Source organism: Sminthopsis crassicaudata, chromosome 1 (genome assembly GCF_048593235.1).
Source record: "Sminthopsis crassicaudata isolate SCR6 chromosome 1, ASM4859323v1, whole genome shotgun sequence".
Lineage (NCBI taxonomy): Eukaryota > Metazoa > Chordata > Mammalia > Dasyuromorphia > Dasyuridae > Sminthopsis > Sminthopsis crassicaudata.
Genome location: NC_133617.1, coordinates 430,251,935 through 430,265,620, shown reverse-complemented (window position 1 = coordinate 430,265,620; position 13,686 = coordinate 430,251,935). Strand labels below are relative to the sequence as shown.

General features: G+C 35.0%; 1 protein-coding gene across 4 annotated transcripts in view; it reads left to right on the top strand.

The window, feature by feature from the left end:
* The window catches only part of GRIN2A (glutamate ionotropic receptor NMDA type subunit 2A), a 500,193-nt gene that overhangs the window by 482,456 nt on the left and 4,051 nt on the right, over positions 1 to 13,686 (top strand). For 3 of the 4 annotated variants that reach the window (XM_074280519.1, XM_074280518.1, XM_074280520.1), the window contains exons 11-12: positions 4,362 to 4,600; positions 11,891 to 13,670. In XM_074280519.1, the coding sequence (XP_074136620.1) occupies positions 4,362 to 4,600; positions 11,891 to 13,670 (2,019 nt within the window). Of the gene's footprint in view, positions 1 to 4,361; positions 4,601 to 11,890; positions 13,671 to 13,686 lie in introns of those variants that run through there. The other variant, XM_074280521.1, reaches the window with a different exon arrangement.

Here is a 13,686-nt window from a genome sequence, read left to right as displayed (position 1 = left end):
TCATCATGTTAGGTCTTTCCTTTTGAGTAGGAAAAGTACATTATACTAATAGAGTTAGAAGTGCCCTGGAATAACCTTATTCATTATATTGAAAAGACTGGAAGCCCAGAGACCAGGACTGAGTCCTGCCTCCCACCAACTAATCATTCAGGTATGGAATCATAGAAGTAGTGCTAAAAGAAATTTTAAAGACCATTTAGTATAATATCTTCATTGGATAACTGAGGAAGTTGAGGCCTGAAGAGGGTAATAATTTGCTCAAACCCACATAGATAATTAGTGTCATTTCAGATGCCACGATTCTGTGTTCAATAGGAAAGTTCAGAGCTCTTCTCAATGTATCATATTGTCTCCTCATTCGGTTTCCTGGTTATAGCCCTTCTCTCTATCCCAGCCTTACCTCAAAGTCTGTTTACTGAAATCACCAGGAATGAAAATCTGAAACCTTCCTGAGTAGTTCATTCCACTGATAATTTCATCTGGATATTAAGGAAGTTTTCCTTTAAGTACAACTAAAAGATATCCTCTTTCATTTTCAAACTATCTCTTTTTTACACACCATGCACAAAAAAAACAGTTGAGTGCCGTCAATGTCGGGTATAGATGGGGTAATTTTTGTGGGATTCTATCAGTGCCTTTTAGATTGAGAGCAAGGTATAGGCCATGTTTATGCACATTCTGGGAGAAGAAAATGATTCCTGTGTTATTCTTTTTTTTCTCCCCTGGAGTTCTACATTTTTTCCTAGACTCAATTGAAACAAGATTACAATGCCAGGGCACGTAGACTTGTTCTATCCTTATAGCAGCAATGCACTGAGAACACAGACTTCCTCTGACTGACATGTAGATTCTTCCTTATTAAAATTATGGTCCTGGCTGATGGAGAGATTCCAGCTGTTTGGTGGCATGCCAGCTACAAGGCAGGAGCATGCCCCAGGTCTAGACCAGCCTACCTCTCCTCTGACCATACAAGAGAGTATGCCTTTATAAGCACCTTTTATAAGCATATGAGAATGCCTTCATGCAGAGACTGAATCACCCCCTGAAGTTTTTTAAACTTACACAAATCGGAACATTGTCAATAGTTCAATCTTTAGATGTTTGTTTATTTGTTTTTGTAAAGATACTTGAATTCTTCACTCACACAAAACACCTAACCTTCTTTTTCATGTGCTGAATCTCATAAAAATCCCTTTGATTAATTTTCATTATCCCTTTTGTTTATTAGGGAAAGGAATAGAAATATTCTAGAACTGAAAATCTTGTATTTCTAACCAATTTAAAACCTTATAATGGCTGAAAGGACAAGGAATTGTCCTGTGATTACACTGGGATAAAACAAACAAATGAACAAACAAACAAAAAACTAAAGATGTGGAGACTCTCTTTGCTCTAATGGAGGATATGGCTTCTCTACAGTGTAAAGTTTCGAACAGTTGCCCTAGAGTAATGTTGTCAAACTCAAATAGAATAAGATTCTTAAAGGGAATATACTGACTCAGAAAACCACAAATTAACATTATCTATGTGATATTATATTTATATTTGTTTTGTTAAATATTTCCTAATTATATTTTTAATTTGATTGAAACCTACTGAGAATGCTGTCTGTATTTATATCCTACAGTACCAAAAGCTAAAATGACTTAATTTAGGGACACAGTTTGTTTTAGTGTACTAACCAAACCCAAATCTTCTTGGCTCAGAAGGCTGCTCTCTATCTACCAAATTTTACTGTTTCTTAATGTCTTGAAAGAGAATTCAAATCAACTTGATTTTTAATTAATTTATTTATTGTATACGAGATTCTTTTGGGGAATGCATACAAAGATGTAGAACTCAGTCCCTTCCCAGTAGGAGTTATTATCTAATTGGAAAGAGCACAAGGGGAAAAATTACTAAATCATCAGAGATCCAAATATCAGTTCAAAATGTCAGTAGCAGTGATCACAAAGCAGTACATTATATTATCAGATGAATCATAAAATAATGAGAACTGTGAAAGATTTATACTCTTGACTAAGTTTTAGTGAGTTGTGTTATGGACTACATAAAACAAAACAAAACAAAACAAACAAACAAACAAAAAACCCCCACAATATTTCCTGGGGAAAAAGGCAAAGAAAATATTTCTTCCATTGTTTCTTTGCTCAGTCAAATACAAACTGTTTTAAAAATTGGAGATCATCTATCCCTAAAAGTCAAACTGGAAGGCATGGTAGAGATTTAATTTATATTTTTTCTGGATAAGGAAATTGAAATCTAGGGAAGTTGGAAAACTTTTCCTACATCATACAGCTAGTTTCAGATGCCATGATTCAAAAGAATTACACCTGGAACTAGGTCTGGTGATAAGTATAAAGTTCCTTTCCTGGACATTCCCAAATCCAATATCAGTGATTCAGTTAAATTTAATAAACAGGTATTAACCATCTCCTAGGTTTTATGTGAGTGTTAGTAGGGCATAGGAAATATTGGCCTAACCTTGGAAAAGAGAAGAGTTGGGTTCTTGTTTCTGATTATATATGACATACTTACATATTTAATGCATATATACATACAAATACACACAAATGTAATCTACTCAAACAAAAGAAAAAACATTGAGGACCTCTGTAACCATGGCAGACTTGCATTCCTATGTCCTTACAGCATTGTAAAAGGGGAAAATGAGCAACACGTGATATTTTTAAAGGATGGCAGCTGGTGTTGTTACAAGGCGAGGAAGAAAAAAACATACACAGCTAAGCACGTGGATGGTGACAGACTGAAGAAATATGTTAGGTATTGTGGCTAATGAAACAACAACACAGGGTCTTCATAGACAATCGCCTTTGTATATATGCACATAACTAGGCAGACAAATGATTTAAGTTACTAGAGTTTGGGGAAGGGTGTCAGGAAAGAATTGCATTGAAGGCAGAAGGGAAGTGCAGCTTAGAGTAACCCTCTACCTAATATACCTGAGTCACTGCTCCCATTCTCCCTTATTGTTGAAGATTTTTAAATGGAGAAATTGTTTTCACCTGGTAATTCAACTTAAAAACAAATAAGCAAAAACCTTTTTTTATTATGCAATTAATATTATTTTATTTTTTAAATTTGTATGTTAAAATAGTTTTTAACATTCATTTTTGTAATACTTTGAACTCCAAATTTTCCCCCTTCATTCCTTTCCTCCCATTCCCTAAGATAACAGACTATCTGATATAGGTTATACATGTATAATCATATTAAACATATTTCAATATTAGTTACATCATAAAAGAATAATCAGAACAAAAGGGAAAAAAATGAGAAAATATTTTAAAAGTGATAATAGTGTTCTCTGACCTGCATTGAGAGTCTATGCTTCTTTCTCTGAATGGGGATAACATTTTCTATATGAATCTCTTGGAATTGTCTTAGATCATTGTATTGCTGAGAAGATCTAAGTTGTCATAGTGGACCACTGCACAATGTTACTCTTTACATGTTCTCTAGGTTCTGCTCACTTCACTCAGCATTATTTCATGTAAGTCTTTCCAGATTCATATACCACAACTAATTCAGTCATTTCCCAATTGATGGATATCTCCTCAATTTTCAATTCTTTACCACCACGAAAAGAGCTGCTATAAATATTTTTGTACACATGGGTCTTTTTTTCTTTTTTATGATCTCTTTGGGATATAGATTTAGTAGAGATATTGCTGGATCAAACGATATGTCCTTTGGACATAGTTCCAAAATTTCTTTCCAGAATAGTTGAATTAGTTCACAACTCCACCAACAAGGCATGTGTCCCAGTTTTCCAAATTTCCTCCAACATTTATCATTTTCTACAAACAAACTTTTTATTTAAGTCCTTCCATATGCAAAGCAGTGAGAGACAGCATAACATATGGATAGAGAACCACTGTTGAAATCAGGAAAACTTCAGTGCTTATTACAACATAGGACATCTTCTGAGCCATTCATTACAAGTTTCTTAATTTTCCCTTGAATTGGGGAAGTGATTAGTTTGAAGATGAGACATTTTGGATGAATTTGAGGGTTTTTTTGTCCTTTTGAGTTCATATTTTTAAATGTAGAGGTAATAGAAAAAATGGAATTAGTATAAGAACCCTATGAGCAGTGATTATTTACATTTTATTTCTTTTATTATTATTATTATCATTTTTTTTTATCTCTAGCACATAACTCAGTGCCTAGAATAAAGTAGGTACTTAATAGATTGTTTTAATTAATTGAATGAAAGTCTTTTTAATTGGATCCAATGTGTCATTTTGTATTATCCTACTTATTTGTCAGGAAAGAGGAGAAGGAATGAAGGGAAAGTTTCTCCTTATTCTCACTTAATAATGTGTTGGTCCCTTTAGGAGAGATGGAGGAGCTGGAGACACTCTGGTTGACAGGAATTTGCCACAATGAGAAGAATGAAGTGATGAGTAGCCAGCTGGACATCGACAACATGGCGGGAGTTTTCTACATGCTTGCTGCTGCTATGGCACTCAGCCTCATCACCTTTGTCTGGGAACATTTGTTTTACTGGAAACTCAGGTTTTGCTTCACTGGAGTATGCACAGACAGGCCAGGACTGTTGTTCTCCATCAGCAGGGTCAGTAAAATTTAAATTCATGTCCTTTTACAACAGATGAACCAAAACGAAACCATCACATCCTTCCATCCTAATAGTATTTCTTCACATTTCCTATCTCTTCCTAATTTTTTTATCCTTTATAACAGTCTTATTCTGACTCTTTGTTAGACATTCTAGAGGTAATTATAGATAATAATTTTAAACAAAAATGCTAAAAGTAACTAACATTTATATAGTAGTAAAGAGATACCCCAGGGTTATTAAAAGCTAGATTAGAAGAGCACAAGTTTTGGTTGGACTTATAAAAGTGAAAAGGCTTCAAGTCATGACTTTAAGATTATCCATCTCTGTTATCTGGGAAATCAGTTAAGTGTACTCACTTATGTGGGTCATAACTACAATCACTCTGAAAACTAATTTACCTAATTATAGAGCAATTGTCACATGTTATCTTTATTGGTGGAATGACTGCCACCCACTGACAAAATCATAGATATTTGAAGTACATATGATTAGAAGTTAACATCTGGGGTAATAAATGCACCAAGGCTTTTGAGAGAGCCGGTATGTTATCTCTTTTGATCTATACAACAGTCTTATGAAGTAGTTGGTGAATGGATCCATTTGATTTTATACAGAAGGTCTAGTTTTTTTTTTTTTTTTTTTAAGTGACTTTCACCCAAAGTCACACACTTAATGATACAACTAGGATTCAAATCCAAATTTTCTAACATCATGTTCAATGTTCTTTACCTTATAACATATAGCCTCTGAATTTATAAATTCATTCATCCATACAAGACAACACACTTCTCTTTCTCCCTCCCCTCAACATCACATTGAACATACATGTTCTCCTAAGCAATTGTGGTCTAGACGTTTTGATAACAGATTAATGAGGTAAGTATGCTGAAGAAGTAGAAAACTTTGGTAGAACATTGCTTTCTAGCTCAAGATATTTATTGAGTAAACCAAATTGGCTGCTTAAAAGAAAATTTATATGTTAAATAATTTGCAATTTTTGGAATTTTTAAGAACATAAGATATTCTGGAGACAGATATTAAATTCCTATCAAGCCTTCCAGAGAAAGATTCCCTCCCCCCCATTATTATATTCTAAAGCTGGCTACTGTGTAAATACATATTTTCTAATTAGTTTGATGCCATCTAAATACACATGTTGCTTAAAAATAACACCATGTGTGCATATAGTTAGATACTATGCCAAATTTAAGATAATTCTCTCAACCAGTTACTAAGTAGTTTTCCTACCTAATTGATGGAGGAATTATAAATAAATGCATCTTGCTACATATTCTTATCAATTTTGTTTCTTTTTGGCAACATGCTTCTATTATCTAATAGCATAGGAAAGTCTTCAAGGAGGCAAAGTTGATAGACAATCATTAAGAGAAACAAATGAAGTCTTCTCCTCTTTCCCCCCCACAATTGACCATAATCCTGCTCAGTCTTCATTTCTGGAGCCTTTCCAAGTATACAAGAATTCACTGAGACTTCTAGATAGTACTTTGGCCCATAGAACTTTCTCAGGAATCATTATGTATATCCCATATCTTCTCTCTAATAATAATATACATAAGGAGACGTTGATTGCCTGGCTAACTTATTGAAATAAGGGAAGTCATCCTCAAGCAATTTCTTGTCCTTATTTTCCCAACACAGGTTATATCCTATCTAATAGTATTTTCTTGTTTCTTGACTTTTTAAATCCATCAGGAAAGTATTTGAGAATGTTACTATGTAACAGAATGATACCCAAAAAATATTGAATCAACCACTTTCAAAGTTGGTTTGCTCTCAAACATAATTCTTTTTTCAGAGAATTCTGTTCTATTATCAGTTAAATTTAGAAAAGGCACGGTGCTCCAAGTTTGATTTTATATGCAGATGAATTGCATGGCCCTCTGAAAGCTGAGTACAACTCTATACCCACCTTGAGAGGTCCCCAACTTCCACTAGCCAAGGGCTTCCAGTCCATTGGGAAGTTATTTGATACTTCATTGACAGATGTTGCAGTCACAGACACATTCAGTTGTATGCAAATACAATTCTATTCAATTCAATGAACAACATTTGGTATATATGCATGAATACATAATGCACTCTCCAAATGCACTTTCATATATCATGTCATATTGCATTTATCTATCCATATGTGTAGAAACACAATGTAAATACACAAAACCACAATTACAACATTGACCTAGGCATTCAAAGAATGCCTAGGAATTTTTTTAAATAGTTTTTTTTTATTGTTATCTATTGTTTGTACATCATCTGCTTTGCCCCTCTTCCCATATTCCTTCCTCAAACATATAAAAACAATTTTTAACATTTTTTTAAAATTAAGGTAGAATTTTTTTCTCTTCTTCCTTCTCCTTAAAAAAAAAGCAATTTAGTATAGGTTACACATGTGCAGTCATGCAAAATGCATTTCCATATTAGCCATGATGTGAAGGAAAACATCCCTCCAAATAAAAAATAATTGAAAAATTTATTGTCTTAATCTGTATAGAGACTGTATCAATTCTTTCTCTGGAGGTAGATAGTATTTTTCATGAGTCCTTTGAAATTGTCTTGGATCATTGTACTTCTGGGAATAGCTAAGTTATTCCCAACTGATCATCAAATCATCAAATACAATGTTCTCCTGGTTCTGTTTACTTCACTTTGATTTAGTTCTTGTAATTCTTTTCAACTTTTTCTGAAATCATCCTCCGCATCATTTCTTATAGCACAATAGTAATTAATTACAGCCATGTATCACAACTTATTCAGCCAATCTCCAGTTGCTGGACATCTCAGTTTCCAATGCTTTGCCATTTCAAAAAGAACTGCCATTAATCTCTTTGGGATACAAGCTTAGTAGCGTTTTTTATAGATCAAAAAGTGTGTACATATTTGTAGCCCTTTATAGTTCCAAATTGCCCTTCAGAAAGGTTGGAGTTCACAACTCCTACAGTTTTCCTACATTCCGTCCAATATATCATTTTAACAAAGACTTTTCAGAAGATTTTCTAATGAAAACCTTGTGCTATCTCTAATCAGGATAGCATTATTTTTTTTTTTCCTAAGGTAGAAAGAAAAATTGAAGGCTTGAAGAATTTTTTAAAGTAATATTGAGATGAGTTCTGACATTAGAAGTTTAAGCTCAATCCTCAGGTTTTAGTAAAATAGAGGTATAATCTTTTCCCCCATCTTTGGTATATGTAAAATTATATAAATATATATATTAATTTGATTTTCATTTCCAATTTTTTCCCCTGTCACTCCTGCTCTCCCATTTATTGAGAAGGCAAGGAAAAAAATTCAGTTACAAAAATAAATAAATAAAATCATGCAAAGCACATTAGTTTTGTCCAAGCACACACATGCACATATACACATGGGTGGGAGAGCAGGCAGTGGCAGAGTCAGAGAAGAGACAGAGATACCCAGAGAGGGAGAGACAGAAAGAGAGACACACTGGGATTGCCAAAAACAGACAGAGATATAGGCAGTGAAAGAGACATAGAGAGAAAGAGAATATGCACTCACTAATCTGAACTCTGAATCTGGAGGTAAATAACTTGTTTCATCATATGTCCTTTGAACTTATGGTAGGTCATTATGTTGTTCAAAAGTACTAAGTCTTTCAAAGTTTATTATTTTTACAGTGTTGCTGTTATTGTATAAATTATTTTCCTGGTTCTGCTTATTCCACTTTATATTAGTTCATACATGTCTTATCAGATTTCTCTTCATTATTTCTGATAGCCCTACAATATTCTTTGATATTCATATACTATACCTTCTTCAACAATTTCTCATTTGATAGGCATCTCTTTCTCTCTCTCTCTCTCTCTCTCTCTCTCTCTCTCTCTCTCTCTCTCTCTCCCTCTGGCCACAGAAATAACTACAAATATTTTTTGTATATGTGCCTTTTTAACCTATTTCTTTGATCTCTTTGGAATAAAACTCTAGTAGCTGGATCAAACTTTTAGGGTAAATTGCTTTCCAGAATTGTTAGACTGGTTCACAGGTTTACCATACAGTGTTTTAGTGTACTAATTTTCTAACATTCCCTGAAACATTTGCCATTTTTCTTTTTTATCATCTTAGTCAGGATACTGGGTTGAATTGGTAATGAGGGTTGTTTTAATTTGCATTTCTTTAATTTTAGTAATTTAGATTTTTTTTACATGTGGCCAATGAGAGCTTAGATTTCTTCATGTTTGTTGTCCATTTATCAATTAGAGAAGGAATCTTATTTTTGTACATTTATTTGACTTAGTTTCTTATAAATATTAGAAATGATATCTTTACCAGAAAAATAATGCTAATATTTTTCTTAATTTCCTTCTTTTCTTTTTCTAATTTTAGCTGCTTTATTGTATTTTGTGGTAAATTTTTAAATTTTATGTAACTGAAATTATCTCCTGTGAACTTCTTTTTTGATTGCAAACTCTTCTCCAACCATAGATCTGACAAGTAATTTCTTCCACACTCTATAAATATGCTCATGATATCATTTAATGTTTCAGTCATGTACCCATTTTGAACTTATTTTGGCATATAGTATGAACTATTCGTCTATGCCTAGTTTCTGCTGGATTACTTTCTAATTTTTCCAATAGTTTCTGTCAAATAATGAGTACTTGTCCTAAAGTTTGAGATCTTTAGATTGCTGTGCTTGTTTTCTCCTATGTATTATATATCCAATTTGGTCCACTTATAAACTTCTCTATTTTTTATCCAGTACCAAGTGCATTTGATGATTACAGTTTTGTAGGATAGTTGGAGATCAGCCATTCTTAGGCCCTTTCCCTTTTCCTTTATTTCATTGATTAGGGATTGATTCTTTTCCCTGAGTAGGTATTACATTCTTAGACACCTTAGTGTGTATCTCCAGTGGATACTCCTTTATTTCATCCATACAAATATCTGCATTTTATACTAAGACTTTAGTGAACTAGTATTTTTCTCTTTCTCTTCCTTTTTCCATTATGCATGCTGAACTTGTAGCAAATAGGCATTCATTGCCATTCAGGGAAAATAGATTTGTGTAATTCTTGGTAGCTCTTGGGCACCGTAGGCATTCTGAATAAATGTCTCTAAAGTGAAACATGTCCCCCAAGTCACATATCTTAGTCCCCATCTCAGAATAGCCTGTGTCTACCTTTTCTGTGACTGCCTTTTTTGTTACTGCATAAAGAGAGAAAACTAGAACAAAAAACAAATGTTGATTTAAAGCACAATCAGAATCTTGCATGTTTAGTGGTGAAAGAGCTGCCTTTGGCTACTAAAAATAATGCAACTACCTCTTATTTCACAAAAACAATAGAACATTTTCCAAATTGCTTGATCTGTATGAAATGAGATAGCACAAATAAGAAATAAAAAAGGCATTGGTTAGAAATAATATTTCATATTGAATATGAATTTCATATGAATATTTCATAAGATCAATTATATGGAACAGAGGCTTATCTTCAATCTACATGTATAAAATTAGTAGATTCTGTGGACATCTAGGTTAGGCTTTGGAAGGTCCATGATGGCTCAAAACAAGACATACAAGAAAGACAAAATAGTACAGAGCTGTCTGGTCCATGTAAATAGGGAGAGTTGGTCAAAGAGGCATATGCTTTTGAATTATTTTGCTCATTTTGATTACCTCTAGTTCTCTGCAAATCTCCTTCCCATACTTACCAGAGCATTTTATTACATGTACCAAAGGAATGTAGCAGAAGCCTATAAATTATAGGAATGGACAAAGAAAGTGGTAACACTATGGGGAGGGAAGAAATCTCAGCACAGAGATTTGCCTCTTAAATAGTTTTATGAACTTTACAGTTTATATAGATAATTTCACCAAGGAATTAAAGTGGCATTCCATATCAAGCTTATATATTTTCATAAGTGTTTTATATCACATTTTCTTTTATAAAAGTCTTTGGCTTTGGTCTTTGGCTCAGAGGTAATGGGTTCAATTCCATATAAACTAATTAACTTTACTGCATTTTATTGTCATGTATTTATAATACATGTGTGTAACATACATCTCATCTAATATATTACATAGCACACATTTACAAGTATGTGTTTTTATTTGGTCAGACTTATGCTATTATTGATATGAGGAACTCAGTATGGAAACTTCTTCTTCTGATGCATATTGACAACTATAGTTGCAACCTATAGTCTTAAGATTTATTTAGGGGCACTAAGAGGTTAAGTGACTTGTCCACAATCACACAACTAGAAAGTTACAAGGAACGAACAATAAAATACAGGTCTTCCAAAGTTGGTCTTTTGTTCAGCAAATCATAATGCTTCTTACATATAGATATACCATATTTGTAGAGAAATTGCATGATTTGGTGCCTGGATCTGGCATTGGAGTAAAAAAATCTTTCCTCTTGCCATGCAGCACAGACACATTGGCTCTATGACCATGTAATTCATGTAATTTTATTCAATGCCTTATGCAAGTTTCTAAGACTTTAAGTCACAGAAGAGTTAAGTGCTTGATATTCCCTGAGACAGAGATCAGAAGAGTTACCATGTAAAAAGATATCCTTTGAACTGTGCTTTGAAGGAAACTAATGATTCCACAAGGTGAGATTGAGAAAGGAATCCATACCAAAGGTAACTGACATGGAGTGGGAAATAGAATAAGACACACATAAATGTGTATAAAGATACAAATAAGTGACGCTTATAAACTAATATATACTTGTTCATATATGTGTTGATATACTGATATGTGTGCATGTATGTGTATAATCACTCTAATATTTTCCCCTTCCATTTTTGGACCCAGTAGGAAAAGAAAATGTTGTTAAAAGACTCCTTCTTTCTTGGGGGTAAAACCAAAGCCAGGGATTGATATGAGACTCAACTCAATAGAGTGAGTTGTGGAAGAGTGAGGTGCTATCCTCACCTGAGAAGTTGGAAGTGCTTAATCAATCTTAAGCATGTATGATTTTATCATCTCCTATTTCCTTCTCTATCCCACACTGCCTCTTAAGTTAAATTAACCACTTTTCTGTGACTCGTTGGCCATGTGTGACTATTTGAAAATATATTGGAAATCATAGGCCAGATAGATAAATCTAGTCTGCACATGGCTTCATGAGTCATTTAAAGAAAGCTTTGGCCAGGTACAAGTACAATATTCAAAGTAATATTGTTTTTCTCATGGAAGAAGCCGTATGTCTGAAAAGTAGCAAAACTTTTATTGTGGATTTTGTAAAATGATCTCAAATCTTCTACTGCTAATGTTTTACTTTCTTCCACTCACAGGGCATTTACAGCTGCATTCATGGAGTGCATATTGAGGAGAAAAAGAAGTCACCAGATTTTAATTTAACTGGTTCCCAGAGCAACATGTTAAAACTCTTACGGTCAGCAAAAAATATTTCTAACATGTCCAACCTGAACTCCTCCAGAATTAATTCCCCCAAAAGAACAACTGATTATATCCAAAGAGGCTCCCTCATCATGGATATGGTCCCAGATAAAGGGAATTTGATATACTCTGATAATAGATCTTTTCATGGAAAAGACAATGTTTTTGCGGACAACATGAATGAACTTCAAACATTTGTGGCCAATAGGCATAAAGACAACCTCAATAACTATGTTTTCCAGGGACAGCATCCTCTCACCTTGAATGAGTCCAATCCTAACACAGTGGAAGTTGCTGTGAGCACAGAGTCCAAAGGGAACTCTAGACCGCGGCAACTTTGGAAAAAGTCCATGGAGTCCTTGCGCCAAGATTCACTGAGCCAGAACCCAGTCCCTCAACAGCGGGAGAATAGCTTGGTAGAAAACAGAACTCACTCTCTGAAGAGTCCCAGGTACCTTCCTGAAGAGGTGGCTCACTCTGACATCTCAGAAGCTTCAAGTCGGGCCACATGCCACATGGAACTTGAGAACAACAACAAACACCACAAGACCAAGGACAATTTTAAAAAAAGGTCTGGGGCCTCCAAATATCCCAAGGACTGCAGTGATGTTGAGCTCACCTACCTGAAAACCAAAGCAAGCTCCCCTAGAGACAAGATATATACCATTGATGCTGAAAAGGAGCCCAGTTTCCACATAGAGCAACCCCAGTTTATTGAAAACCTTGTCATTCCTGAGAATGTGGATTTCCCTGAGGTATACCAGGATCCCAATGACAACTATCAAAAGGGAGATGCTACACTTCCTGTCAACAGGACTCCTTTGCACAACGAAGATGGCAATGTCCCTAATAATGACCAGTACAAACTCTTTTCCAAGCATTACACTTTGAAGGAAAAAAACTCTCCCCACAGTGAGGGGAGTGACAGATACAGGCAGAACTCTACTCACTGTAGGAGCTGTCTCTCCAACCTGCCCAACTACACTGGTCATTACACTACTCGGTCCCCCTACAAATGTGATTCCTGCCTGAGAATGGGTAACCTCTATGATATCGATGAGGACCAGATGCTGCAGGAAACCACAACCAACCCTACCCACTCTGAGGATACATACGAGCAAGACTGGGTTCAGAACAATGCCCTTCAGTTCCAGAAGAAGAATAAGTTGAGAATTAGCCGGCAACATTCTTATGACAACATTTTGGACAAACCCAGGGAGATTGACCTTGGAAGACCCTCTAGGAGCATAAGCTTAAAGGACAAAGAGAGACTCTTGGAAGGGAATTTGTATGGAAGCTTGTTTAGTGTCCCCTCCAGCAAACTGTTGGGGAACAAGGGCTCTCTTTTCTCCCAAGCACTGGAAGACAGTAAGAGGAGCAAATCTCTCTTCCCAGACCACTCCTCGGATAACCCCTTCCTACACACCTACCAAGATGACCAGCGGCTGGTCATTGGGAGATGCCCTTCTGACTCTTATAAACACTCATTGCCCTCCCAAGTGAGAAATGACAACTATTTGAGGTCTTCTCTCAGATCAACAGCGTCATCGTACTGTTCCAGGGACAGCCGGGGCCACAACGACACATACATTCCCGAGCATGTGATGCCTTATGTGGCAAATAATAATATTGTATACTCTACCCCCAGGGTCCTCAACTCCTGCAGCAATAGACGTGTGTATAAGAAAAT